Here is a 25,771-nt window from a genome sequence, read left to right as displayed (position 1 = left end):
TTTATTTAAAAAATAAAAAGAACGAGCTTTGTTAGTTTTTAACATTTTTAATATTTATAATAATTAAAAAAAAAATTACTCTTTCAAGCGTGCACAAGAGTAGAACGCACTGGCGCGCCAGCTGATATCGTTCTTTGATTAAACATATTCCACAAAAAAAAATGCTCGTGAATATTCGAATGATTAGCATTATATAAGTAGAGTAAACTATGCCTAATAAAATAAAAATAATCTAATGAGGTAATCACTGATGCGACCGGCAACGGTGTGGACCTCCCTATGCTTTTGGAAAAACAACGACAGGTTTTTTATTTTTTCAACGTAACGTAGTAACTAGCACGCTGCACGCCGGTACGTGCAACATAACGGTACGTGCTGACGCACCAGGCTGTGTAGGGGGGAGACAACACGCCCCTTTCCGAGTCAGGTGAGAGGTAATAAGTTGAGTTTCAAAACGCCACTGTCGCAATATCTTTCGGCTTTTCGGGAACTTTTCAAAAAGAAAATGAAAAACGATGAGGATAGAAATCCGGTCTGTTTGGTTCAAGCGGTTATGCAGCCCTCAGATGGCGTTTTCGCAGAGAACCCCCGACATTATTCCCAAACTACACATATGGCGTTAAATAATCAAGGAAAGAGAAAAACAAATTCTCCCCAGAAAAATGCAATATGTAGAGTTTGAGGTTATTATTATATTTTTGTCACAGCTGCTCATATTTTTTTTAATTCTTTCAACGCTTGACGTGATATGAAGGATATAGGAGCAACGTGATAATTATTTTTTCCTAACCGAGTTCCACAGTATATATAGGCTATACACACACTAAAAGTATTGATTGATCCGGAATGCTGTGCTGTACATGTTCCTAACAGATAACCAGGAGACACTGCGGATGGAGATATTAGATGAATAGGTTCTTCTTTCTATACAGATATAAACGTATATTATATGTATATGTGTGTGCATGCATGCAGTGTGGGTGTATGTATACAAACAGTCGACATGTACACTCTCACGGAACGGAGAAGAGCGCGCGCCGGGCATCACGGCGGTGGGGGTAGTAGCTATAGCTGCTGGTGGTGGTGGGGGGTATTGATTCGTCGGGGTCTGACGTCACGGCAACTTTTACCCGATATATCCCTCGTCCTATTTGAAGCTGGCGTCTCTTGCTCAGTTGATGACAAATGCACAAAGCAAAGGCACTCGAAAGTGCTCAACAGAAAAGGCTTATACGCCTGTCGATGACAGCGGATCCATCCATTTCACTCTCCATCCTTCAAAAGATTCTTTGCATCCTATAGTTTCTCTCTCCTTTGCATTTTGATTGCGCCAGTCATTGAATTTCAGAGATCGGCGGAAGAATAATAACAGCGTCGTCTGATATCTCCTGTTTTCGCTGGGCTGGCCAGGTTGAATGACGTTATCGGAGAACTTTGACTCCATCCCCAAAAGGACCCGAGTCCTTTATTTCGTCATACGTACAACAACCTTCCTGATAATGAAACATTCTAAATAGACTTTTTTGTATAACGGTGTCGACATCCAAAACAGACACACTGTGGGTAACCATGGGAAAACCCGAAGTGAATTGATGTGCACCAGTCCAGCTCAAAAGCTTGATTGTTAACGAGTTTCCACACAGTTCATTGCAGGGGGTTGTAAAAACAAAAGTGAAAGAAAGAAAAACATTCGAAAAGTCGTTAGGAGGGGGTTGAAGCAACGTTAGGCTGGTCCCTGTGTCCGTCTGCCTATACAACAGGAGTCGAGATATAATATCACGCAAGCGCAAAGGGCGAGGACGAAGGGGACGGCGCAGTGGCACATCAGAGCAGTTCAGAGTTGCTCATTGTTTGCTGTCTGCAGTGCGTCAGTGGTCGGCTAGCCTGTCGCCATCGTCTTTGCTGGTGCCCAAGCCAATTGTGCAAGTGTCAGTGCCATCTAAACCACTTCGGCTGTGTGTGTCGAGTGCCAACCTGTGCCAATTTTGGTTTGTTCGTTTCTTCTATTCCAGAGAAGATTATTTTCGAAAATGGTCGATATTAGTCGTGTCAAACAAACTGTGTAGGAGCAGCAGCACACATCGATCCTGGCTCCTTCACATATATATCTACGTACCTCCGTCATTGTTGAATGCTGTTGGATCCCCTCATATTCTCCCCCCTTGGTCTCTGTCTATTCCTCGCAAACGCCCACCACCACCCGCGCCAAATCAACGGCGCAACTTGCCAACTGAAACTTTCTTCTATATAACAATTTCTCCTATAAAGTGAAACTTAACTTTGCACGATCGAATTGTAACAAAACAAAAACAAAAAAGACAAAAAAGATGACGAACACGGAGGAAACGTTGGCAGAAGTGACTGTCGAAGAAGAAGTTCAGGCTTTGAACACGCAGCCTTCCGGCCGTCCGGCTCGGCACATTGACGACAATAAAGCCTATAAGGAACTTTCCGAATTTCACGAAAGAGCCATCAGCGAGGTAATATACTATAAGACATCGAAATGTTTGTTTATTAGACTTATAAAATACCATCACGTGCTTTTATTGTCTCTTTGATTTGTTTTGCTGCCCCCCGTTATGCTGCTATATAGTGTGGAATCGGCCGTTTCCACTGGATGCTGCTGGCAGCCTGCGGAATGGGACTAGCAGCTGACACGGCTGAGCTCTTAGTTCTGGGCTTCGTTCTGCCAAGCGCCGAAGTGGATTTCTGCATCAGTCAAACCGAAAAACGGGTTCTCGGTCAGTATACAGGCTATTATACTAGTAGCCTTATAGTCTCTTATGGCTTCTTGTAGAATTTATAATGCGCCATGGTATATCTAAGAAGACGGGTCGAAAATGGAGAATTTATTGTAATCGATATTGCCGATGTGGTCGATGGCCAACATCTTTTGCAAGGCGAAACCAGCACCGCGTAACGACAACAAACAGCCAATCGATGTGCAATCCGCCACGAATAATTTCTCGAGTTTTCGCCCATTGTCCGACTTGATGTAGAAACACTAAACCAAATGAAAACATCAAATATGTATCAGCAATTTGTAACAGAAATATCAATTTACCTGATGACGGCGATCGATATGTACTCGACCGATTAGCTCAGAGTGCTTATATATTTATAGAACGAGCAGTAGAGAGAGAGCTATAGCTATTTTTGGTTATTATTATTTCCCCCAAAGGGATGATGTGTATGCAGCATGCTAATTGATGAATTCGTGATTTTTGGTTTTTGACAGGAGTGGTGACGTACACGGGACTGGCGACGGGAGCGCTGCTGTGGGGATGCATGGCGGATCGGGTGGGTCGTCGGCGAACGCTGTTAACTGCAATGACGCTGGCCGCAATTTTCGATTTGATGGCCGCCCTTATGCCCACTTTTGGCACCTTCCTCACCGCCCGCCTACTCGGCGGAATTGGGTAATTCTCTTCCGTTTTTCATGGCCCCACTAATCACCCCATTGTATAAGAGCTTGGACGATGAGATGGCAAAGTGGAGATAAGTTGTGCCAATAGAAAAGAAAGAACTATAGTACTTTACTTTATCCGCACAGATGATGATGGCGATTGAATCAGTGCTGGCGTACACTGGAAAATGGGAAATGTAGGACAATGGAGGGGGAAAAACACGAGAGTGATTTTGGAATTGGATTTCCAGTTGTTTCTTGAATCTATCCGGGAAACACTAGTGTAATGGAAAAATGTGTATCGATTCTTTCCTCGTTCGCTATCGTCGTCGTTTCCGTCCGTTAACAACCAAATGTTTCCAACGAGTCCATTTCTCTTTTGTTTGAACTTTTGTGTATACGTAGACTATTATCGCCGAGAGTTTGTCAAAAGAGTCTCTCGAGACAATCCATTCGACTTATCGGTTGGTTGTAATCACCAAAAGCAAATAGAGCGATACGCAAGGGCTATAGAGGCCGAATAACCAATAGACCAGCTCAGGCAGCAGCATATAGTGGATAAAACAGCAAGCAAAGCAAAAGCCCCAGCACCAACTCTATACTTTTCGGTCTAGAGTTTCCACTCATATCTTGTGTGTTCGACTTTTTTCCTCCCTCTCTCTTCTTCTTCTATATTCCTCCCGCTATATAACACCGTGAGGATCGCGGTATATAGATATATAGACGCTGCTGCTGGCTCAGATCCAGCAGCTCGAATATCACCCGTGTCCCGCGCTCCTCACGCCATTGTTCCGCTTTCTCTCTTTTGTTGGCGAGCGTGTGTTTGTCTATTCGGCGATCCACTCTCGTCGTCCCGCCATTTCTTTTTTTCTTCTTCTTCCCGAAATTGGAGCTAGAGGAGCAAAGTTTTTCACGTCGACTTATCCAAGAAGAACGACGAGCGCCAGAATATTTATTTTATTCGATTCAATCCGCGTTGCTTTTATTATTTTTCCTCTCTGAGTGTCTAGACTCGTTCTGCTTTTCTTGTCGAATCAATGACGGAAAATGATCTTTGACCCGACACACACACTCTCTATATATCGACAAAATACACACACACGCGTCAAAGAAACTGAAAGTTTGGCAATCTCTATAGAGCTGGGCAGAGATTGCTGGAACTATAGAGAAAAGTCAAAAGGACTTGATGATGGGAGCCAAGCCAAGATGGAAAATGGCGGAGAAAAAAGAAGAAAAAGTGAAAAGGAATCAGACTATTGAAGGGTTATAATTGAATGGTGACTCGGTGACGATCAGCGATGCGGATAAAGACCGGATGACTTCCAACCTCCTTCCCCTCCGGCCCGTCGTTCCACCCAGTGAGCTATCGCACCCGCCATGACCATCGCCAGCCGCGCCCGTCTCTCTTACATAAACAGCTTAGTTCCTTATCATGTGAACGACCTTATAGAAGGTCCATTATTCTCTCTTTATAGTTATATTACTGTTAGATTTTTTTATTATTAGCTTTATATCGTCGTGCTGCATGCCATTCAGACTTGATTCACGATTGCTCCGCTTTCCTATACCAATCGAGAATTCGTCGTATCAATGGAAATCCTTTAAGAAAAGAATTTTTCTTTTTGTTAGATCATGTCATGACTTAACGGGGTAAATATTAACTGAACATTATTTTTTTTCTTCTTTCTTTCTTGCTTAACCATCCAGACTGGGCGGTTCGCTGCCCATACTCATCGCTTACTTCAGCGAATTCATCCCGCGGCCGCAACGAGTCAAGTTCTTGTGCGCCCTCCTCGCTTGCTGGGCCTTTGGAGGCATCTACGTCGCTCTGATGGCCTGGGCCATCCTCCCCAAAACAGGTCGGTCTCGGTTGGGCTGGAATATTATAGGATTATAACGAGATAAAAATATAATTTACCACCATGGATTTTGGTGGTGGGGAACCGCGCTCGATTATACAAAAATTGTCTAAATGAGATCGTCGAAATTGGGACTTATTCCGCCGCGCTGGAAGGATTCCAAAATCTATTATACAGCTCCGGATGAAAGATGAGCTCGGCAGCATGCGATGAATGAAGGGCTTATTATATTCCTTGTATGTGTGTGCACGCCCATATCTATAGCGATGGGAAATGGGTTGCCCGCAATTAATGTAAATTGTGAAAACATATGCACTTGCATATGCACGTCGATGGGATGATGTGGATGGATGGAACCGTTAGGAAATCCAAGAAATTCACATGACGCAACTAGATAGGAATAAAGGATGCTGCCTATATCAGAGCTATAGCAGCCGATAATGAAATCACGCCAACAATTCCAAAACTGATATATAGTGTAGTATAGGTGTTGATTCCACATGCAAATGTCTGAGAACTAGGTTATGCACGGTGCTCATTGGTGTGGCGAAAATTAGACATTCGGAGCATCCCCCTTTATTCTATTATTCACATTGTCTGCTGCTGTTGCATAATGCGCGTGTGTCTATATATATTTATAGGTGTCATGGTGGTGCTGGACGGCCAGGAACATTTCAGCGCTTGGCATATTTTCTTGATCGTCTGTGCCATTCCCACGCCGTTGGCAGTCATTGGGCTACTGGCCCTGCCCGAATCGCCACGCATTCTCTTGCAAATTGGGCATGAAAGCGAGGCCCTCGTCATCTATCAAGTACGCACATATGTTATTTCCTAATAAACGAAGTGTATAGAGCAATGTATTATAGCTATGCAATTGTTGCGTGAAATAACGTAAACCAGCAGCTATATTCATAGCACAATGTAAATGAAGATATTTCCCTCGAGGATATATATAACAAAGAAGCGGTGTTGAAGTAAATTGTGAGAGCCCCGGTACACCACATAATAAATTTGGGAAAAATTCCATATGCTATTAGTGCTCCATTGACGGAATTGCTGCTATAGACTATTTTTTGAAAAAAGATATATTATTGTTTAAAAATTAATGGTGTGAAATTTCAAATACTCGGACCGTAACAATTGTTTGATATCTATTGTCTACTATTTGACAAGCTGTGTTTCATGATTTTATATTAGAATTGTCTTTTTCACACCTTTGGAGATTTCTTTTATAGTTAACTGAGCACTTTAATGTTTAACGACCCATTGTCTGATTTAATTTTCCCTTTTTTTTCAACAGAGAATATTCCAAAAGAATCATCCTAAACTAACCGTGGACGAGTACAAAGTCTCCGAGACAGATCTGCCATCATCTCAGAAGCACAAACTCAGGAGAGAAAACAGCCAGGATGATAAGGACCAGGCCACGTCTCATCCAACGACCGTCAGACAGAAATCCATTCTCTCCGTTCTCTCCTACACGCTAGTCAATGTAATTCGCTTTTCTATTAATCCGATTGTTTCTCATCTGCTAAGATGTAGAGTGTGTATAGTATCCCCCGCGTACTCCTTTAATCAAATGTGGCTTATAAAGTCGGCATCAACGTAATTCCAACTTAAGCCGAGTATATAGGCTATACAAAGCATTATTGCATCATTATATATAAGGTGCTGTAATAGCATTGCCTTCTGCGACTCGCATTTTCGTCCCATGTTGGCTAATCGCCAAAGTCATTTATCTTAAACATTTCTTTACTCAATAATGTACCCAGTTGATTCAATTGCTCGATGCTCGAGTCTCTTATATTATCGACATCCACTCCGCGTATAAATGTGGAAAACACAAAAAATCTGATTCCCCCCGTTGCTATGCGACTCTTGTTACGTCATGCATGCGAAACATTGGGACGCATTCAATAACCATTTAATCAAAAACAAAAGGGCGTCTTCATGTCGAATAAGAGGTTTGACTTTTTTGACCGATCGGCGACCGTTGATCGAGTCCCTCGAGGCGATTTAATTAAATGTCGATTTCTGACTCAATAATAATCCAACAGAAAATCAATAACTCCACGTGATCTGGACAGGGGATAAAAAAACGTGACTATACAACATTCTTTTATTTGTGTGTGCTGTACACAGTTTGGATCGCTCATTTCGAAAATATTTGCTGCCAATCATCGTCGAGCTACACTTCCAATCATCGTAACTTGGGTTTTCGCTTCTTTCGGGTAAGTTAATAGAGATCAATTTATTTTTTCTGTTGCTGCTTGATTTTTAAAAAGTAACCATTGATTTTAAAGGTACTACGGACTTTCATTATGGTTCCCGGAATACGTCAAATATCTGAAAGGTCAAGACTTCAAACTGAAAGCCTCGACGCTGATGAATGTCAGTTACTCTGACATCCAATTCAATCAGTCGATCGAGAACATGATCTACGTCAACGGCCGTTTCACCAACGTCCGATTCCAGAATTTGATTCTCAACCACGTCGTGTTCGACTCGTGCCATTTCGAGCAAGTCTCTTTCATCAAAATCAAATCCAGCCGCTCGCTATTCCGCAATTCCACCATCCTGCAGTCGACCTTTGTCGACACGGATTTCTTTCCCTATCGCTTCGAGGGCTGCCACATGGAGGACACGACTTTCGACAGCATGGACGCATTCTGCCCGCTCGACTTTGACTACAACATCCACTTGGGCGAAGTCTTCCTCGAGCAATTAATTGGCGAACTTTCACTCATTCCGGGCCTCGTTTTGGCCGCTCTACTCATGGACCGCTTCGGGCGCGCTCGGCTCATCAGTAATTATATGACGTCAAAATCTAATATGAGTCATTAATATGATGAAATACGTTTCCTGATTTTCGGCAGGTATATCCCTCCTGTTGTGCAGCTTACTGACGCTGACACTAGCGGCCGTACAATCACCAGAAGCCGTCATCGGAGTCGAAGCGGCCTTTAATGTCTTTTTTGCCGTTGGCTTGGCGTCGTTGACAGTGGCATCCACCGAAACCTGTCCAACATATATTAGGTCTGGTTGCTGATTTTCTTCAAAATAGAATTATAGACCTATATTATATAACGTTTTTCTTCATTTTAGGGCGACCGGCTGGGGGCTGATCAACACATTAAGCCGGGGCGCCGGACTTGCTGGACTGTTCGTCTACGACTCGATGCTCGAGTGCACGGTGCTGGCTTCTTGTTTCGTGACGTCCGGCGTGATGTTGACGTCAGCCGTCGTCAGTCTTTTGATCATTGAAACTCGTCACACGCTCCTCTAAAAAAAAAAACAAGTTGTGGTGACGGAAAGGAAAGATCTCATTCGTTCAAGTTCCTTTCCCACCTGGCAGCAGGTGCCACCCTCGAAAATGTCAATCGAAAAAAATTGTTTTATTGACTGTGCTGTGCAGATATGTCGAATACGGATCACGATGTGTTAATTTTCTCCTCATATTGCTCCCCTTACGTGTCTTTAGACCACTACATTTGAAATGATGTGTTCTCTCCTTTTCGATTCACGAGAAATGTCGTCTACTTGCTCGCTGCCTCCCTTTTCTTATACATAATACGTCGTGTTCTCCCTTCTGTATACTACAATCAAATCCCTCCTATAATATCCGTGCCGATGAAAGATGGGCCAACGGCGCTCACTCTGTCTGGTTGTGCATCTCTCTCACTTAACTATACATCATGTTGCTGAATAGCGCGCTGTTCTAAAAACTATACATAGTCTGGCGAAACAAATAGCATTTACAATTTGAATCTTTATAGAAAGGTTTCCAATGATGTATGCAGCTAAATTAGGCAAAAGTCCATTTTTTCTCCTCAAATTATCAAACTCAGCAGCAGCAGAAGAGCCCGTCGAGAATCCCAGCAACGGCCAACCCCTCCCCTTCTCCTTCATGGTCAGCATGGACTGCTCAAATCCAACAAGAAAAAGAAGAAAACACACCCGATCCTCGTGTAAAAAGAAAAACAATATATATACAAAAAATAAAAAAATTAAAGTGACTCGTCAGATCATCGTTTCATACATACGACAATAAACATTGACAAAGTTAGAAAGTTTTTGGTCGCCCGTTGATTATCTTATTTTAAAAAGATTGCACAGCCTTTCAATTTTGCCTTAATTGCTAGATGGCAGCTTCCGTATTTGTTTTTTCCTTCTTCGCTAGATGGTGTTTAGCTGGCTTGATAATCTGACATTTTATTGCAGACGCCTGCAGAGTGCAGACACTGAGTAAAAGTAAACATGGCTCTTCGACGTTTTCCATCATGAGAATTACAAAAAGGCAGTTTAAGTTTTTATTGTTTAAGGTTGCTGAATGTTAACCATTTATTTATGAATGATCAGGAAATGCAGCCTATAATCCCTATAATCCGTACTTCATGCTTCTTACATCGTGAAACGAAAAACGGGGCGAAATGGGCATGGGCGAAACAAATGGTTGCTAATTTCTACTTTTATTCCTGTGATTTCAAATACCAAATTGAACTTCGTATTTTATGTAGGTAAATCTTGACCTAGTGTTCTTATTTTCTGAACTTATTAACTTATTTCTTCAAATTCTAGATTCATACTGTCAGAGTCAGACTGTCAGTCATTCCAACAACTGAACAAGTTTACTTAGCCGCTCAGTCACTTTCCATCCATTAGATCTTCATGCTGTCAAAAGCCTAAAACTCATCTTTGAAGCACACATATTGTGCTTGTTTATAGTGGAATAAAAAGGTGCCGAGATAAGGTATTTTTCTATTACTGCTTCCCAACTGTTACAATTCAGAATTTCATGTAACATAGGTATTATTCTTGCTCATGAGCCATAGGATCTTTTCTGAATCTCGCAGTTTGGTGGTGTAACCTGCAACAGCATGTTTGTTGTTATGGCTGTTTCTACTTCTGTTTAAGAGGCAACCCAGCTGAGGCTGAGGGATAGGTAGAGTTTATTTCTCATAAGTAAATTTGTTAATAACATAGAGAAATTTGTCCCATCGCTACTTATAGTTTCAGTGACATGAAGAGTGTGAAGTGAATAACCTGCAATGTACATTTACCAGATCTGTACATGATTGTATGTACATGAGTACAGACATGTAAAGAGAAAACATTTGTATTTCTTTTAAATCCATAGCCAATAATCATTTTATTCTTTCCAACAGATCTGCAAACACGAAGGTTATGAATTTCGTTCTTGTGTTCAATGGTGCTGGTTGCAGCTACTGGCCTTTTGCGACGTCTTGATATCAGTTTGGAATAATAGCTGGACTCTGGGGAATCCTCACTCACACTTGAGGTAACTTTGCAGTCAACATATGTGAGGAGTTTTAGATTCGTTACATTTGTTGATGTTCGTTGAGTTGTTTGCACGTAAAAAGCCTGCAGACAGGTCACGATAAAGGTTACGAGAAACATTACGTAAAACTGGCATATGGTAGTGTAGAGGTTGGGTGAGAATGACACTTGTTTGTATTCATCAAGCAGGTACAATAGCCGCAAGGGTTAAGAGGTGGGTCAGGGCGAGGAAAAATAGAATAAAAGGAGAGAGAAAAGTCGAAAGAAATCAGTCGAATGAGCATCTCTGCACGACAACAGTGACTGCAGTCAGTGCAGTGCACTGTTTGTCATCAACTTTATTCTTCATCGTGTTACAAGTTTTCAATCATGGGTAGATTTTCTGTATTTTACATGTAGTTGTGAGTCATTCCAAATTTTTCTTTGTTAATCTCCCAGTAGGCTATCATAACTGAATAATAATGTTTATTTTTTTTTTGTCCAGTTAATTAAGGCGTCGTGCTGCTGTACTACTTACTAGTAGTTACCAACGGCATTCCTCTCTTATTATAATCAGTTTGAATCGTGAGTAAGAATTTGTTGTTACATGGGGTTTTCCGTTCATTAAAAGACTTGTGAATCGATTTAACTTTTTTCGGGTATCATACCACCAAGACTCCAGATTATTACACCAAACTTATGCTGCCCCAAGTTAATACACCAAATCCCCGAAGTATTATTCGTCCCCGAGCTACGCTACCAAGGGGTCAAGTACTACACCGAGGCTCTGAAGTACTACATAATCAAGGCACCGGAGTACTACACAACTACGTATGCTGCCCCAGCTTACTACACCGAGGCTCCCAAGTACTACACCACCATGGCACTGTTGTACTGCACAACTACATATCATGGGTAAATATTCTATGACGGAGTTTTAAATATGCCAATTATTGAATATCTAAATTATTTGTTGTCTAGTCGTATATAATGGGAAATAAATCAGTCGAGTGTGCATCTCCGATACGGCAACAGCAACTGCAGTGCTAAGGCTCAGACTATTACACCACTACTTATGTTGCCCCGAAATACTACACCAAAGCGCCTGAGTACTATACCGAGGCCACTAATTACTACACCACCAAGGCACCGCAGTACTACATCACTACACATCATGGGTAAATATTCTGTTACGTGGAGTTTTAATATGCCAACTACTAAATATAAAAATTATGTCTTGTCTAGTCGTATTAAAGGAGAGAAAAGGTGACGAGTGAGCAACTCCGTTACAGCAACTGCCATGCACTATTCATTCTTGAATAGTCACCAATTTCATTCTTCGTCGCATTACAAGTTTTAATAAAGGTAAATGTTTTTCCATGGAATTGTGAATCAACTCAACTTTTTTTCTATTTGTGTCAGTTATTTATTAATGTTTAAATTTATTAATTGTCTAGTAAACTATGGTGTCGTGCTGAAGTTGGGTGTCGTATCGTTGATGGCTGGGTCGACCACTGGTGTACCGATGTTTCCTGGGTATGGCGGGTACCAAAGCACAACACTGCCGTGCCGTGCATCCGGTAACATGATTGGATGGCGCGATGAAGTGGCATATTGTACATTGCTGGTGAGATTTTGGTAAAATGTTATTGTTGCTTTGTTGTTTTGCATTCACAAATTATCTTGAATTGTTTCACGAGGGTATTATGTAAAGGTTGAAAAGAGAATTACCACATAAAAAAAAAACAGATAAGAGATTAAATATGAAAAGTTGAAAAATACAGTTATTTATGCATATTACGTGATTTTGTTTGCTCATCAAATCGAGTCTTAAAAATTAATCTCTCATCGATATTGTCATAAAATTATATCACAAACGTAAAGTAGGAAAGGCACAGATAGTGCTCAATTGCGAGTGCTAGATTTCTGGTATTTTAAAATATTAAGATAAAATAACCAATGATTTTATGTTTTTTTGTTTTACAATTAATCTATATCGAATGTGAGAATTTTTTTTTAAACATAGTAGTGTTCAAACAAGCGCCATAAGTTGTTTCTTTGAAGCTCCGCTAATGACAAGTGTCGTGATGGCAGACGACAACAAAATCTGACGTTTGATTTTTTTGGATTCAGTTTATTATTTCTGTCGTAGTGTAATGCAAATGCTGTCCGGTTTTCTATCATGTTTAACAAACTCGATACTAATAAAATGATTGCTCTTGGCCGTAATTTTTCCATCGGCACTCTCTACAATCACATTGAAGACGTCATTGTACCCAGTAAGTAAAAAGTTTAACTTTTCTTTCTTCACAGAACGTCAAATTCGAATGTTTATTTTTTAAGATGGATAATTATTCAGCGAAATTTAAGATAATAACGTGAAATTTGGTTGCAGATATGCGTCTGTGGGATCCAAGTGATGTTTCTTGTCTGGCCACTGTCAAAACAGAACGGAAAGAAACTGTCAAAGTTCATTCAATTGTGGCTGAGCAAATGAGTGAAGAAGAAGACGATATTGATGATGATGAATCTGGGACCACCTTGTTGTCTGATTTGGGAATGGACAATCACTCGGCCATGAGTTTGATGGCTGGACTGTTACACCCTTCATTGGCAGGAGCTTGGCAGTACCTGATTGATCGATCTGATTCCACAATGGGATTGTTTGATCTCGGCTCTGAAGTGGCAATCCATTGTTGTTCCTCCAGCAGGAAAGTCTCAGTCGACCCCACTAGCCTGGAAATTATCTGCCGGCCAGAGAGACTCATCAAGAGCCAGGCCACTCACGTCGTTGTAGCGGTCACTTACGGCCTGAAGGCCTTCTGCATTTTCTCTCCTCAACTCGGCCCACATCCGAAAAGTTCCAGGGACGAAGACGACTACGCCCACTACTTTGCCAACGGACTTTTGAATGGCCGAAATCAACTAGAACTGGACGAAGAAGATGAAGACGGCCGCCTTATTCCGTTAAACTTGCAGTGTCTCCTGTACAGCGACTTGATTGGCGTCAAAAGTGGACAAAGCTGGACTTTGAAGGACGTCGGCGAGCAGTACCAAGCCTGCAGGAAAGTCATGGATCACCTGGCCAGCACGGCCATCCCGTTGAGAGTGTGGTTGTACCCTCTTGGTAAGCTGATGCAGACGGAAGCCAATAACATACATAAAATACAAAGTTCAATTTGGTATTTGAAATCACAGGAATATAAGTATGAATTAGCAACCATTTTTTTTCGCCCATTTCACCCCGTTTTTCGTTTCACGATGTAAGAAGCATGAAGTACAGATTATAGGGATTATAGGCTGCATTTCCTGATTATTCATAAATAAATGGTTAACATTCAGCAACCTTAAACAATAAAAACTTAAACTGCCTTTTTGTAATTCTCATGATGGAAAACGTCGAAGAGCCATGTTTACTTTTACTCAGTGTCTACACTCTGCAGGCGTCTGCAATGAAATGTCAGATTATCAGGCCAGCTAAACACCATCTAGCGAAGAAGGAAAAAACAAATACGGAAGCTGCCATCTAGCAATTAAGGCAAAATTGAAAGGCTGTGCAATATTTTTTAAATAATTTGCATTAATTAGCACCATTAGCAACAAGTTTTTTCGCCCATTTCGCCCCGTTTGGCGTTTTACAACGTAAGAAGGGTCATGGGGCTCTGAAGAGGCCCTCTGGTGGCCAGAGATTTCTTCAGAATTCAGATGATGGGCTGTGGGTAGCCCTTTAGCCCCCACCTTCTTCTTCGATTTTTTTTAAATCTTTTTTGTGCCGAGTGTGGACCTGATGAAAGTGAGTTGTGGAGATTGGCGGCCGGATTTGGTAGTGAAACGATTATATTGGTTGCTAGTGATTGCTTAAAGTTTATATTCTTTTGCTAGATTCTGTTGACGAGTCTTGTGTTTTTTTAAAAACCTTACCAGAAGGTACTTGATCTCTTGTTGGGTGCTGTGGTTTAAATCGAGGTTGAGGCCAAGGAGATTTGGTAGGTTTAAGCTGATGTTTTTCTTTGAAAAAAAGTTAATAATGTCTAATCTTTCCATTTCAAGGGTGGTGCAGTGCAGTAAAGCATGTTCTGTTGTTTCAGGTGCATCACATTCTTGGCAGCTTGGGTCTTGTTGTGGTCTATGCCCGGCTAGTTGGCTCGCAGTCTATTATGGCCAGTCCTCAGTCTAAAGAGGATTCTTGTTATTGTTCGGGATTTATGGAGGTGCCACTTGAGAAAGCCAGGTTGCTTTCTGTTTTGGATGTTACATCAGATGCAATGGAAAGTTCCACTTGGAAATTGAAGCCGTTTGTGCAGCACAAAGAAAATTGCACTGTAAAGATTCCACTTGAAAGGCTCCCTGGTGATCGAACAATATGCACTGATCCCAGAGTGCAGCAAGTGCAACCTTCTGATGTAAGAGTACTTGTGCAACCTTCTGATTTGAAAGTACTCGTGCAACCTTCTGATCCTATATTGTTTTCTTTTGTCATTTAGGTAACCGTTGAAGAAAGTAGCAGGCATTCAAGTACTGAAAGGAGAGTTATGTTCAGAGGCTCACGAGAGAAATTCTTAACCATGAACAACGAAAGGCTGCCATTGGATCCGAGAGTGCGCCAGCAAACACCGAGAGAAGTAATTTTCTCCTTCCGATCCTTCTGACATGCAACTATCTAGAGAAATAATTTTCTTTTGCCTGACCTATTAGTTTAGTATATTATTATTGTTTTCATTCACCATAGGTACGCGTTGAAGGAAGTCGAAGTTTTGACAGGACTGTTCAGTTCAGTGACCCAGTAGAGGAACCCGTATCGATGAAAAACGTAAGGCTGCCTCTCGATCTAAGGGTGCACCAGCGACCATCAAGAGAAGTAATTTTCTTTACCTTACCTTTAAGTTAAGTATATAATTATTGTTTCGTTTGCCATAGGTACGCGTTGAAGGAAGTCGAAGTTTTGACAGGACTGTTCAGTTCAGTGACCCAGTAGAGGAACCCGTATCGATGAAAAACGTAAGGCTGCCTTCCGATCCAAGAGAGCGCCAACAACCATCAAGAGAAGTAATTTTCTTTAGCCTGACCTATTAGTTTAGTATGTTATTATTGTTTTCATTCACCATAGGTACGTGTTGAAGGAAGTCTAAGTTTTGAAAGGACTGTTCAGTTCAGTGATCCAGGAGAGGAACCCGTATCGATGAAAAACATAAGGCTGCCTCTCGATCTAAGGGTGCACCAGCGACCATCAAGAGAAGTAATTTTCTTTTGCCTTACCTTTTAGTCCTTTTAGTTGAGTATATTATTATTTTTTCGTTCGCCATAGGTACGCGTTGAAGGTAGTCGAATTGTTGGAGGGACTGTTCAGTTCAGTGGTCCAGGAAAGGAACCCGTATCGATGAAAAATGTAAGGCCGCCTTCCGATCCAAGAGTGCGCACACAACCATCAAGAGAAGTAATTTTCTTTTACCTTACCTTTTAGTTGAGTATATTATTATTTTTCTTCGTTCGCCATAGGTACGCGTTGAAGGAAGTCGAATTGTCGAAGGGACTGTTCAGTTCAGTGGTCCAGGAAAGGAACCCGTATCGATGAAAAATGTAAGGCCGCCTTCCGATCCAAGAGTGCGCACACAACCATCAAGAGAAGTAATTTTCTTTTACCTTACCTTTTAGTTGAGTATATTATTATTTTTTTTCGTTCGCCATAGGTTAGCGTTGAAGGAAGTAGAATTGTTGAAGGGACTGTTCAGTTCAGTGGTCCAGGAAAGGAACCCGTAAGTCCCGTATCAATGAAAAACGTAAGGCCTTCCGATCCAAGAGAGCCAAAGTTAGAAAGTTTTTGGTCGCCCGTTGATTATCTTATTTTAAAAAGATTGCACAGCCTTTCAATTTTGCCTTAATTGCTAGATGGCAGCTTCCGTATTTGTTTTTTCCTTCTTCGCTAGATGGTGTTTAGCTGGCTTGATAATCTGACATTTTATTGCAGACGCCTGCAGAGTGCAGACACTGAGTAAAAGTAAACATGGCTCTTCGACGTTTTCCATCATGAGAATTACAAAAAGGCAGTTTAAGTTTTTATTGTTTAAGGTTGCTGAATGTTAACCATTTATTTATGAATGATCAGGAAATGCAGCCTATAATCCCTATAATCCGTACTTCATGCTTCTTACATCGTGAAACGAAAAACGGGGCGAAATGGGCATGGGCGAAACAAATGGTTGCTAATTTCTACTTTTATTCCTGTGATTTCAAATACCAAATTGAACTTCGTATTTTATGTAGGTAAATCTTGACCTAGTGTTCTTATTTTCTGAACTTATTAACTTATTTCTTCAAATTCTAGATTCATACTGTCAGAGTCAGACTGTCAGTCATTCCAACAACTGAACAAGTTTACTTAGCCGCTCAGTCACTTTCCATCCATTAGATCTTCATGCTGTCAAAAGCCTAAAACTCATCTTTGAAGCACACATATTGTGCTTGTTTATAGTGGAATAAAAAGGTGCCGAGATAAGGTATTTTTCTATTACTGCTTCCCAACTGTTACAATTCAGAATTTCATGTAACATAGGTATTATTCTTGCTCATGAGCCATAGGATCTTTTCTGAATCTCGCAGTTTGGTGGTGTAACCTGCAACAGCATGTTTGTTGTTATGGCTGTTTCTACTTCTGTTTAAGAGGCAACCCAGCTGAGGCTGAGGGATAGGTAGAGTTTATTTCTCATAAGTAAATTTGTTAATAACATAGAGAAATTTGTCCCATCGCTACTTATAGTTTCAGTGACATGAAGAGTGTGAAGTGAATAACCTGCAATGTACATTTACCAGATCTGTACATGATTGTATGTACATGAGTACAGACATGTAAAGAGAAAACATTTGTATTTCTTTTAAATCCATAGCCAATAATCATTTTATTCTTTCCAACAGATCTGCAAACACGAAGGTTATGAATTTCGTTCTTGTGTTCAATGGTGCTGGTTGCAGCTACTGGCCTTTTGCGACGTCTTGATATCAGTTTGGAATAATAGCTGGACTCTGGGGAATCCTCACTCACACTTGAGGTAACTTTGCAGTCAACATATGTGAGGAGTTTTAGATTCGTTACATTTGTTGATGTTCGTTGAGTTGTTTGCACGTAAAAAGCCTGCAGACAGGTCACGATAAAGGTTACGAGAAACATTACGTAAAACTGGCATATGGTAGTGTAGAGGTTGGGTGAGAATGACACTTGTTTGTATTCATCAAGCAGGTACAATAGCCGCAAGGGTTAAGAGGTGGGTCAGGGCGAGGAAAAATAGAATAAAAGGAGAGAGAAAAGTCGAAAGAAATCAGTCGAATGAGCATCTCTGCACGACAACAGTGACTGCAGTCAGTGCAGTGCACTGTTTGTCATCAACTTTATTCTTCATCGTGTTACAAGTTTTCAATCATGGGTAGATTTTCTGTATTTTACATGTAGTTGTGAGTCATTCCAAATTTTTCTTTGTTAATCTCCCAGTAGGCTATCATAACTGAATAATAATGTTTATTTTTTTTTTGTCCAGTTAATTAAGGCGTCGTGCTGCTGTACTACTTACTAGTAGTTACCAACGGCATTCCTCTCTTATTATAATCAGTTTGAATCGTGAGTAAGAATTTGTTGTTACATGGGGTTTTCCGTTCATTAAAAGACTTGTGAATCGATTTAACTTTTTTCGGGTATCATACCACCAAGACTCCAGATTATTACACCAAACTTATGCTGCCCCAAGTTAATACACCAAATCCCCGAAGTATTATTCGTCCCCGAGCTACGCTACCAAGGGGTCAAGTACTACACCGAGGCTCTGAAGTACTACATAATCAAGGCACCGGAGTACTACACAACTACGTATGCTGCCCCAGCTTACTACACCGAGGCTCCCAAGTACTACACCACCATGGCACTGTTGTACTGCACAACTACATATCATGGGTAAATATTCTATGACGGAGTTTTAAATATGCCAATTATTGAATATCTAAATTATTTGTTGTCTAGTCGTATATAATGGGAAATAAATCAGTCGAGTGTGCATCTCCGATACGGCAACAGCAACTGCAGTGCTAAGGCTCAGACTATTACACCACTACTTATGTTGCCCCGAAATACTACACCAAAGCGCCTGAGTACTATACCGAGGCCACTAATTACTACACCACCAAGGCACCGCAGTACTACATCACTACACATCATGGGTAAATATTCTGTTACGTGGAGTTTTAATATGCCAACTACTAAATATAAAAATTATGTCTTGTCTAGTCGTATTAAAGGAGAGAAAAGGTGACGAGTGAGCAACTCCGTTACAGCAACTGCCATGCACTATTCATTCTTGAATAGTCACCAATTTCATTCTTCGTCGCATTACAAGTTTTAATAAAGGTAAATGTTTTTCCATGGAATTGTGAATCAACTCAACTTTTTTTCTATTTGTGTCAGTTATTTATTAATGTTTAAATTTATTAATTGTCTAGTAAACTATGGTGTCGTGCTGAAGTTGGGTGTCGTATCGTTGATGGCTGGGTCGACCACTGGTGTACCGATGTTTCCTGGGTATGGCGGGTACCAAAGCACAACACTGCCGTGCCGTGCATCCGGTAACATGATTGGATGGCGCGATGAAGTGGCATATTGTACATTGCTGGTGAGATTTTGGTAAAATGTTATTGTTGCTTTGTTGTTTTGCATTCACAAATTATCTTGAATTGTTTCACGAGGGTATTATGTAAAGGTTGAAAAGAGAATTACCACATAAAAAAAAAACAGATAAGAGATTAAATATGAAAAGTTGAAAAATACAGTTATTTATGCATATTACGTGATTTTGTTTGCTCATCAAATCGAGTCTTAAAAATTAATCTCTCATCGATATTGTCATAAAATTATATCACAAACGTAAAGTAGGAAAGGCACAGATAGTGCTCAATTGCGAGTGCTAGATTTCTGGTATTTTAAAATATTAAGATAAAATAACCAATGATTTTATGTTTTTTTGTTTTACAATTAATCTATATCGAATGTGAGAATTTTTTTTTAAACATAGTAGTGTTCAAACAAGCGCCATAAGTTGTTTCTTTGAAGCTCCGCTAATGACAAGTGTCGTGATGGCAGACGACAACAAAATCTGACGTTTGATTTTTTTGGATTCAGTTTATTATTTCTGTCGTAGTGTAATGCAAATGCTGTCCGGTTTTCTATCATGTTTAACAAACTCGATACTAATAAAATGATTGCTCTTGGCCGTAATTTTTCCATCGGCACTCTCTACAATCACATTGAAGACGTCATTGTACCCAGTAAGTAAAAAGTTTAACTTTTCTTTCTTCACAGAACGTCAAATTCGAATGTTTATTTTTTAAGATGGATAATTATTCAGCGAAATTTAAGATAATAACGTGAAATTTGGTTGCAGATATGCGTCTGTGGGATCCAAGTGATGTTTCTTGTCTGGCCACTGTCAAAACAGAACGGAAAGAAACTGTCAAAGTTCATTCAATTGTGGCTGAGCAAATGAGTGAAGAAGAAGACGATATTGATGATGATGAATCTGGGACCACCTTGTTGTCTGATTTGGGAATGGACAATCACTCGGCCATGAGTTTGATGGCTGGACTGTTACACCCTTCATTGGCAGGAGCTTGGCAGTACCTGATTGATCGATCTGATTCCACAATGGGATTGTTTGATCTCGGCTCTGAAGTGGCAATCCATTGTTGTTCCTCCAGCAGGAAAGTCTCAGTCGACCCCACTAGCCTGGAAATTATCTGCCGGCCAGAGAGACTCATCAAGAGCCAGGCCACTCACGTCGTTGTAGCGGTCACTTACGGCCTGAAGGCCTTCTGCATTTTCTCTCCTCAACTCGGCCCACATCCGAAAAGTTCCAGGGACGAAGACGACTACGCCCACTACTTTGCCAACGGACTTTTGAATGGCCGAAATCAACTAGAACTGGACGAAGAAGATGAAGACGGCCGCCTTATTCCGTTAAACTTGCAGTGTCTCCTGTACAGCGACTTGATTGGCGTCAAAAGTGGACAAAGCTGGACTTTGAAGGACGTCGGCGAGCAGTACCAAGCCTGCAGGAAAGTCATGGATCACCTGGCCAGCACGGCCATCCCGTTGAGAGTGTGGTTGTACCCTCTTGGTAAGCTGATGCAGACGGAAGCCAATAACACAAAGTTAGAAAGTTTTTGGTCGCCCGTTGATTATCTTATTTTAAAAAGATTGCACAGCCTTTCAATTTTGCCTTAATTGCTAGATGGCAGCTTCCGTATTTGTTTTTTCCTTCTTCGCTAGATGGTGTTTAGCTGGCTTGATAATCTGACATTTTATTGCAGACGCCTGCAGAGTGCAGACACTGAGTAAAAGTAAACATGGCTCTTCGACGTTTTCCATCATGAGAATTACAAAAAGGCAGTTTAAGTTTTTATTGTTTAAGGTTGCTGAATGTTAACCATTTATTTATGAATGATCAGGAAATGCAGCCTATAATCCCTATAATCCGTACTTCATGCTTCTTACATCGTGAAACGAAAAACGGGGCGAAATGGGCATGGGCGAAACAAATGGTTGCTAATTTCTACTTTTATTCCTGTGATTTCAAATACCAAATTGAACTTCGTATTTTATGTAGGTAAATCTTGACCTAGTGTTCTTATTTTCTGAACTTATTAACTTATTTCTTCAAATTCTAGATTCATACTGTCAGAGTCAGACTGTCAGTCATTCCAACAACTGAACAAGTTTACTTAGCCGCTCAGTCACTTTCCATCCATTAGATCTTCATGCTGTCAAAAGCCTAAAACTCATCTTTGAAGCACACATATTGTGCTTGTTTATAGTGGAATAAAAAGGTGCCGAGATAAGGTATTTTTCTATTACTGCTTCCCAACTGTTACAATTCAGAATTTCATGTAACATAGGTATTATTCTTGCTCATGAGCCATAGGATCTTTTCTGAATCTCGCAGTTTGGTGGTGTAACCTGCAACAGCATGTTTGTTGTTATGGCTGTTTCTACTTCTGTTTAAGAGGCAACCCAGCTGAGGCTGAGGGATAGGTAGAGTTTATTTCTCATAAGTAAATTTGTTAATAACATAGAGAAATTTGTCCCATCGCTACTTATAGTTTCAGTGACATGAAGAGTGTGAAGTGAATAACCTGCAATGTACATTTACCAGATCTGTACATGATTGTATGTACATGAGTACAGACATGTAAAGAGAAAACATTTGTATTTCTTTTAAATCCATAGCCAATAATCATTTTATTCTTTCCAACAGATCTGCAAACACGAAGGTTATGAATTTCGTTCTTGTGTTCAATGGTGCTGGTTGCAGCTACTGGCCTTTTGCGACGTCTTGATATCAGTTTGGAATAATAGCTGGACTCTGGGGAATCCTCACTCACACTTGAGGTAACTTTGCAGTCAACATATGTGAGGAGTTTTAGATTCGTTACATTTGTTGATGTTCGTTGAGTTGTTTGCACGTAAAAAGCCTGCAGACAGGTCACGATAAAGGTTACGAGAAACATTACGTAAAACTGGCATATGGTAGTGTAGAGGTTGGGTGAGAATGACACTTGTTTGTATTCATCAAGCAGGTACAATAGCCGCAAGGGTTAAGAGGTGGGTCAGGGCGAGGAAAAATAGAATAAAAGGAGAGAGAAAAGTCGAAAGAAATCAGTCGAATGAGCATCTCTGCACGACAACAGTGACTGCAGTCAGTGCAGTGCACTGTTTGTCATCAACTTTATTCTTCATCGTGTTACAAGTTTTCAATCATGGGTAGATTTTCTGTATTTTACATGTAGTTGTGAGTCATTCCAAATTTTTCTTTGTTAATCTCCCAGTAGGCTATCATAACTGAATAATAATGTTTATTTTTTTTTTGTCCAGTTAATTAAGGCGTCGTGCTGCTGTACTACTTACTAGTAGTTACCAACGGCATTCCTCTCTTATTATAATCAGTTTGAATCGTGAGTAAGAATTTGTTGTTACATGGGGTTTTCCGTTCATTAAAAGACTTGTGAATCGATTTAACTTTTTTCGGGTATCATACCACCAAGACTCCAGATTATTACACCAAACTTATGCTGCCCCAAGTTAATACACCAAATCCCCGAAGTATTATTCGTCCCCGAGCTACGCTACCAAGGGGTCAAGTACTACACCGAGGCTCTGAAGTACTACATAATCAAGGCACCGGAGTACTACACAACTACGTATGCTGCCCCAGCTTACTACACCGAGGCTCCCAAGTACTACACCACCATGGCACTGTTGTACTGCACAACTACATATCATGGGTAAATATTCTATGACGGAGTTTTAAATATGCCAATTATTGAATATCTAAATTATTTGTTGTCTAGTCGTATATAATGGGAAATAAATCAGTCGAGTGTGCATCTCCGATACGGCAACAGCAACTGCAGTGCTAAGGCTCAGACTATTACACCACTACTTATGTTGCCCCGAAATACTACACCAAAGCGCCTGAGTACTATACCGAGGCCACTAATTACTACACCACCAAGGCACCGCAGTACTACATCACTACACATCATGGGTAAATATTCTGTTACGTGGAGTTTTAATATGCCAACTACTAAATATAAAAATTATGTCTTGTCTAGTCGTATTAAAGGAGAGAAAAGGTGACGAGTGAGCAACTCCGTTACAGCAACTGCCATGCACTATTCATTCTTGAATAGTCACCAATTTCATTCTTCGTCGCATTACAAGTTTTAATAAAGGTAAATGTTTTTCCATGGAATTGTGAATCAACTCAACTTTTTTTCTATTTGTGTCAGTTATTTATTAATGTTTAAATTTATTAATTGTCTAGTAAACTATGGTGTCGTGCTGAAGTTGGGTGTCGTATCGTTGATGGCTGGGTCGACCACTGGTGTACCGATGTTTCCTGGGTATGGCGGGTACCAAAGCACAACACTGCCGTGCCGTGCATCCGGTAACATGATTGGATGGCGCGATGAAGTGGCATATTGTACATTGCTGGTGAGATTTTGGTAAAATGTTATTGTTGCTTTGTTGTTTTGCATTCACAAATTATCTTGAATTGTTTCACGAGGGTATTATGTAAAGGTTGAAAAGAGAATTACCACATAAAAAAAAAACAGATAAGAGATTAAATATGAAAAGTTGAAAAATACAGTTATTTATGCATATTACGTGATTTTGTTTGCTCATCAAATCGAGTCTTAAAAATTAATCTCTCATCGATATTGTCATAAAATTATATCACAAACGTAAAGTAGGAAAGGCACAGATAGTGCTCAATTGCGAGTGCTAGATTTCTGGTATTTTAAAATATTAAGATAAAATAACCAATGATTTTATGTTTTTTTGTTTTACAATTAATCTATATCGAATGTGAGAATTTTTTTTTAAACATAGTAGTGTTCAAACAAGCGCCATAAGTTGTTTCTTTGAAGCTCCGCTAATGACAAGTGTCGTGATGGCAGACGACAACAAAATCTGACGTTTGATTTTTTTGGATTCAGTTTATTATTTCTGTCGTAGTGTAATGCAAATGCTGTCCGGTTTTCTATCATGTTTAACAAACTCGATACTAATAAAATGATTGCTCTTGGCCGTAATTTTTCCATCGGCACTCTCTACAATCACATTGAAGACGTCATTGTACCCAGTAAGTAAAAAGTTTAACTTTTCTTTCTTCACAGAACGTCAAATTCGAATGTTTATTTTTTAAGATGGATAATTATTCAGCGAAATTTAAGATAATAACGTGAAATTTGGTTGCAGATATGCGTCTGTGGGATCCAAGTGATGTTTCTTGTCTGGCCACTGTCAAAACAGAACGGAAAGAAACTGTCAAAGTTCATTCAATTGTGGCTGAGCAAATGAGTGAAGAAGAAGACGATATTGATGATGATGAATCTGGGACCACCTTGTTGTCTGATTTGGGAATGGACAATCACTCGGCCATGAGTTTGATGGCTGGACTGTTACACCCTTCATTGGCAGGAGCTTGGCAGTACCTGATTGATCGATCTGATTCCACAATGGGATTGTTTGATCTCGGCTCTGAAGTGGCAATCCATTGTTGTTCCTCCAGCAGGAAAGTCTCAGTCGACCCCACTAGCCTGGAAATTATCTGCCGGCCAGAGAGACTCATCAAGAGCCAGGCCACTCACGTCGTTGTAGCGGTCACTTACGGCCTGAAGGCCTTCTGCATTTTCTCTCCTCAACTCGGCCCACATCCGAAAAGTTCCAGGGACGAAGACGACTACGCCCACTACTTTGCCAACGGACTTTTGAATGGCCGAAATCAACTAGAACTGGACGAAGAAGATGAAGACGGCCGCCTTATTCCGTTAAACTTGCAGTGTCTCCTGTACAGCGACTTGATTGGCGTCAAAAGTGGACAAAGCTGGACTTTGAAGGACGTCGGCGAGCAGTACCAAGCCTGCAGGAAAGTCATGGATCACCTGGCCAGCACGGCCATCCCGTTGAGAGTGTGGTTGTACCCTCTTGGTAAGCTGATGCAGACGGAAGCCAATAACAATTGATATAAACAAAATTTTGAAAATTTAATTGCAATTGTAAATTCATTTTTTTGTTGAATTCATGTGTGACGGAAAAGGAGGGAAATTGCTCGTTAAATTGTTGAAAAAGTTGCACCCTTTGAACTCATTTCTCCAGAAATTCTTTATGGACATTTTATTTGGTAGAGTGAATAAGCCCAAGGAATATCGAATTAATACCACAGACCTAAAACCAAAAGTACCAAGTCCCCTAAAAAGTTTCATAATCTAAAGATAAGAAATCATCTATATTTTTTTATAGGATTGGTTATAAATTAAGTTCAATTCTTTTAATTTCACCCTTCTTTTTTTAATCTCACTTAAGAAAATACAAGTTTTATTTGAAAATGGCCACGATTATGATGGAGGACGTTCTCACCATTTTTTCGGCTTTTGCCGTTTGCTGTCTGTAACTGATGTCAATCAAACGGCCCAGAAACGTTTTCTTCTTAATGGGCGGAATTGCAAATCTAACCGGACACATTAAGTTATAAATATATGGAATACGGCAACTTTCTCATTGGAATTGACCGGTAGTTCCCGGCGGCTTGAAATTTTGAAAGAAGACGTAAAAAAAAACTTTACAAGTAAGAGAAATTTGTGCCTCCCGTTTAAACCCATGGGCAGAGTCAATTTGGTAAAATTTCGGACCCCC

At 40.4% G+C, this 25,771-nt stretch overlaps 5 protein-coding genes and 3 long non-coding RNA genes across 18 annotated transcripts; all 8 read left to right on the top strand.

Annotated features, from left to right (window-relative positions):
- The first annotated feature begins 1,532 nt into the window (after window positions 1-1,532).
- On the top strand, window positions 1,533-9,323 carry LOC124208738 (synaptic vesicle glycoprotein 2A-like). Its single transcript, XM_046606618.1, has 10 exons — window positions 1,533-2,480; window positions 2,594-2,741; window positions 3,239-3,419; window positions 5,114-5,265; window positions 5,907-6,076; window positions 6,566-6,757; window positions 7,408-7,496; window positions 7,569-8,071; window positions 8,142-8,301; window positions 8,371-9,323. The coding sequence occupies exons 1-10, from the start codon at window positions 2,328-2,330 to the stop codon at window positions 8,549-8,551; spliced, it is 1,929 nt and encodes a 642-aa protein (XP_046462574.1). The 5' UTR covers window positions 1,533-2,327; the 3' UTR covers window positions 8,552-9,323.
- Window positions 9,324-9,627: 304 nt separating this feature from the next.
- On the top strand, window positions 9,628-12,342 carry LOC124208494. 4 transcript variants are annotated; one of them, XR_006880474.1, is made up of 10 exons: window positions 9,628-9,778; window positions 9,844-10,015; window positions 10,098-10,207; window positions 10,276-10,364; window positions 10,431-10,564; window positions 11,048-11,127; window positions 11,218-11,457; window positions 11,524-11,720; window positions 11,788-11,907; window positions 12,000-12,342. It is a non-coding gene; the product is annotated as an uncharacterized LOC124208494 (long non-coding RNA). The 4 variants fall into 4 exon arrangements; XR_006880472.1 differs by having other exon boundaries at window positions 10,092-10,207; XR_006880473.1 differs by having other exon boundaries at window positions 9,628-9,782; window positions 10,092-10,207.
- Window positions 12,343-12,692: 350 nt separating this feature from the next.
- LOC124209984 (cytolytic toxin-beta-like) lies at window positions 12,693-13,900 on the top strand. The gene is made up of 3 exons (XM_046608237.1): window positions 12,693-12,821; window positions 12,938-13,724; window positions 13,885-13,900. Exons 1-3 carry the CDS (start codon window positions 12,725-12,727, stop codon window positions 13,898-13,900), a joined length of 900 nt encoding a protein of 299 aa, XP_046464193.1. The 5' UTR covers window positions 12,693-12,724.
- A 319-nt stretch (window positions 13,901-14,219) lies between these two features.
- Window positions 14,220-16,535, top strand: LOC124209983. Its single transcript, XM_046608235.1, has 11 exons — window positions 14,220-14,365; window positions 14,425-14,528; window positions 14,631-14,945; window positions 15,027-15,164; window positions 15,272-15,400; window positions 15,460-15,588; window positions 15,650-15,778; window positions 15,848-15,976; window positions 16,039-16,167; window positions 16,230-16,348; window positions 16,508-16,535. The coding sequence occupies exons 3-11, from the start codon at window positions 14,700-14,702 to the stop codon at window positions 16,533-16,535; spliced, it is 1,176 nt and encodes a 391-aa protein (XP_046464191.1). The 5' UTR covers window positions 14,220-14,365; window positions 14,425-14,528; window positions 14,631-14,699.
- A 113-nt stretch (window positions 16,536-16,648) lies between these two features.
- Window positions 16,649-19,363, top strand: LOC124208487. Of its 4 annotated transcripts, none has more exons than XR_006880463.1 (10): window positions 16,649-16,799; window positions 16,865-17,036; window positions 17,119-17,228; window positions 17,297-17,385; window positions 17,452-17,585; window positions 18,069-18,148; window positions 18,239-18,478; window positions 18,545-18,741; window positions 18,809-18,928; window positions 19,021-19,363. It is a non-coding gene; the product is annotated as an uncharacterized LOC124208487 (long non-coding RNA). The 4 variants fall into 4 exon arrangements; XR_006880461.1 differs by having other exon boundaries at window positions 17,113-17,228; XR_006880462.1 differs by having other exon boundaries at window positions 16,649-16,803; window positions 17,113-17,228.
- A 350-nt stretch (window positions 19,364-19,713) lies between these two features.
- LOC124209982 (cytolytic toxin-beta-like) lies at window positions 19,714-20,797 on the top strand. The gene is made up of 2 exons (XM_046608234.1): window positions 19,714-19,842; window positions 19,959-20,797. Exons 1-2 carry the CDS (start codon window positions 19,746-19,748, stop codon window positions 20,795-20,797), a joined length of 936 nt encoding a protein of 311 aa, XP_046464190.1. The 5' UTR covers window positions 19,714-19,745.
- Window positions 20,798-21,024: 227 nt separating this feature from the next.
- Window positions 21,025-23,739, top strand: LOC124208490. 4 transcript variants are annotated; one of them, XR_006880467.1, is made up of 10 exons: window positions 21,025-21,175; window positions 21,241-21,412; window positions 21,495-21,604; window positions 21,673-21,761; window positions 21,828-21,961; window positions 22,445-22,524; window positions 22,615-22,854; window positions 22,921-23,117; window positions 23,185-23,304; window positions 23,397-23,739. It is a non-coding gene; the product is annotated as an uncharacterized LOC124208490 (long non-coding RNA). The 4 variants fall into 4 exon arrangements; XR_006880465.1 differs by having other exon boundaries at window positions 21,489-21,604; XR_006880466.1 differs by having other exon boundaries at window positions 21,025-21,179; window positions 21,489-21,604.
- A 350-nt stretch (window positions 23,740-24,089) lies between these two features.
- Window positions 24,090-25,464, top strand: LOC124208882 (cytolytic toxin-alpha-like). Of its 2 annotated transcripts, XM_046606749.1 has the most exons (4): window positions 24,090-24,218; window positions 24,335-24,919; window positions 24,962-25,066; window positions 25,176-25,464. In XM_046606749.1, exons 1-4 carry the CDS (start codon window positions 24,122-24,124, stop codon window positions 25,346-25,348), a joined length of 960 nt encoding a protein of 319 aa, XP_046462705.1. In that variant the 5' UTR covers window positions 24,090-24,121; the 3' UTR covers window positions 25,349-25,464. The 2 variants fall into 2 exon arrangements, with proteins under 2 accessions (XP_046462705.1, XP_046462704.1); XM_046606748.1 differs by having other exon boundaries at window positions 24,335-25,066.
- Window positions 25,465-25,771: the final 307 nt, after the last annotated feature.

The sequence above is a fragment of the Daphnia pulex genome, chromosome 12 (assembly GCF_021134715.1).
Source record: "Daphnia pulex isolate KAP4 chromosome 12, ASM2113471v1".
In the NCBI taxonomy this organism is placed as follows: Eukaryota; Metazoa; Arthropoda; class Branchiopoda; order Diplostraca; family Daphniidae; genus Daphnia; species Daphnia pulex.
Note: the sequence above shows the minus strand (reverse complement) of the source record. Positions and strands in the feature narration are given on the sequence as shown.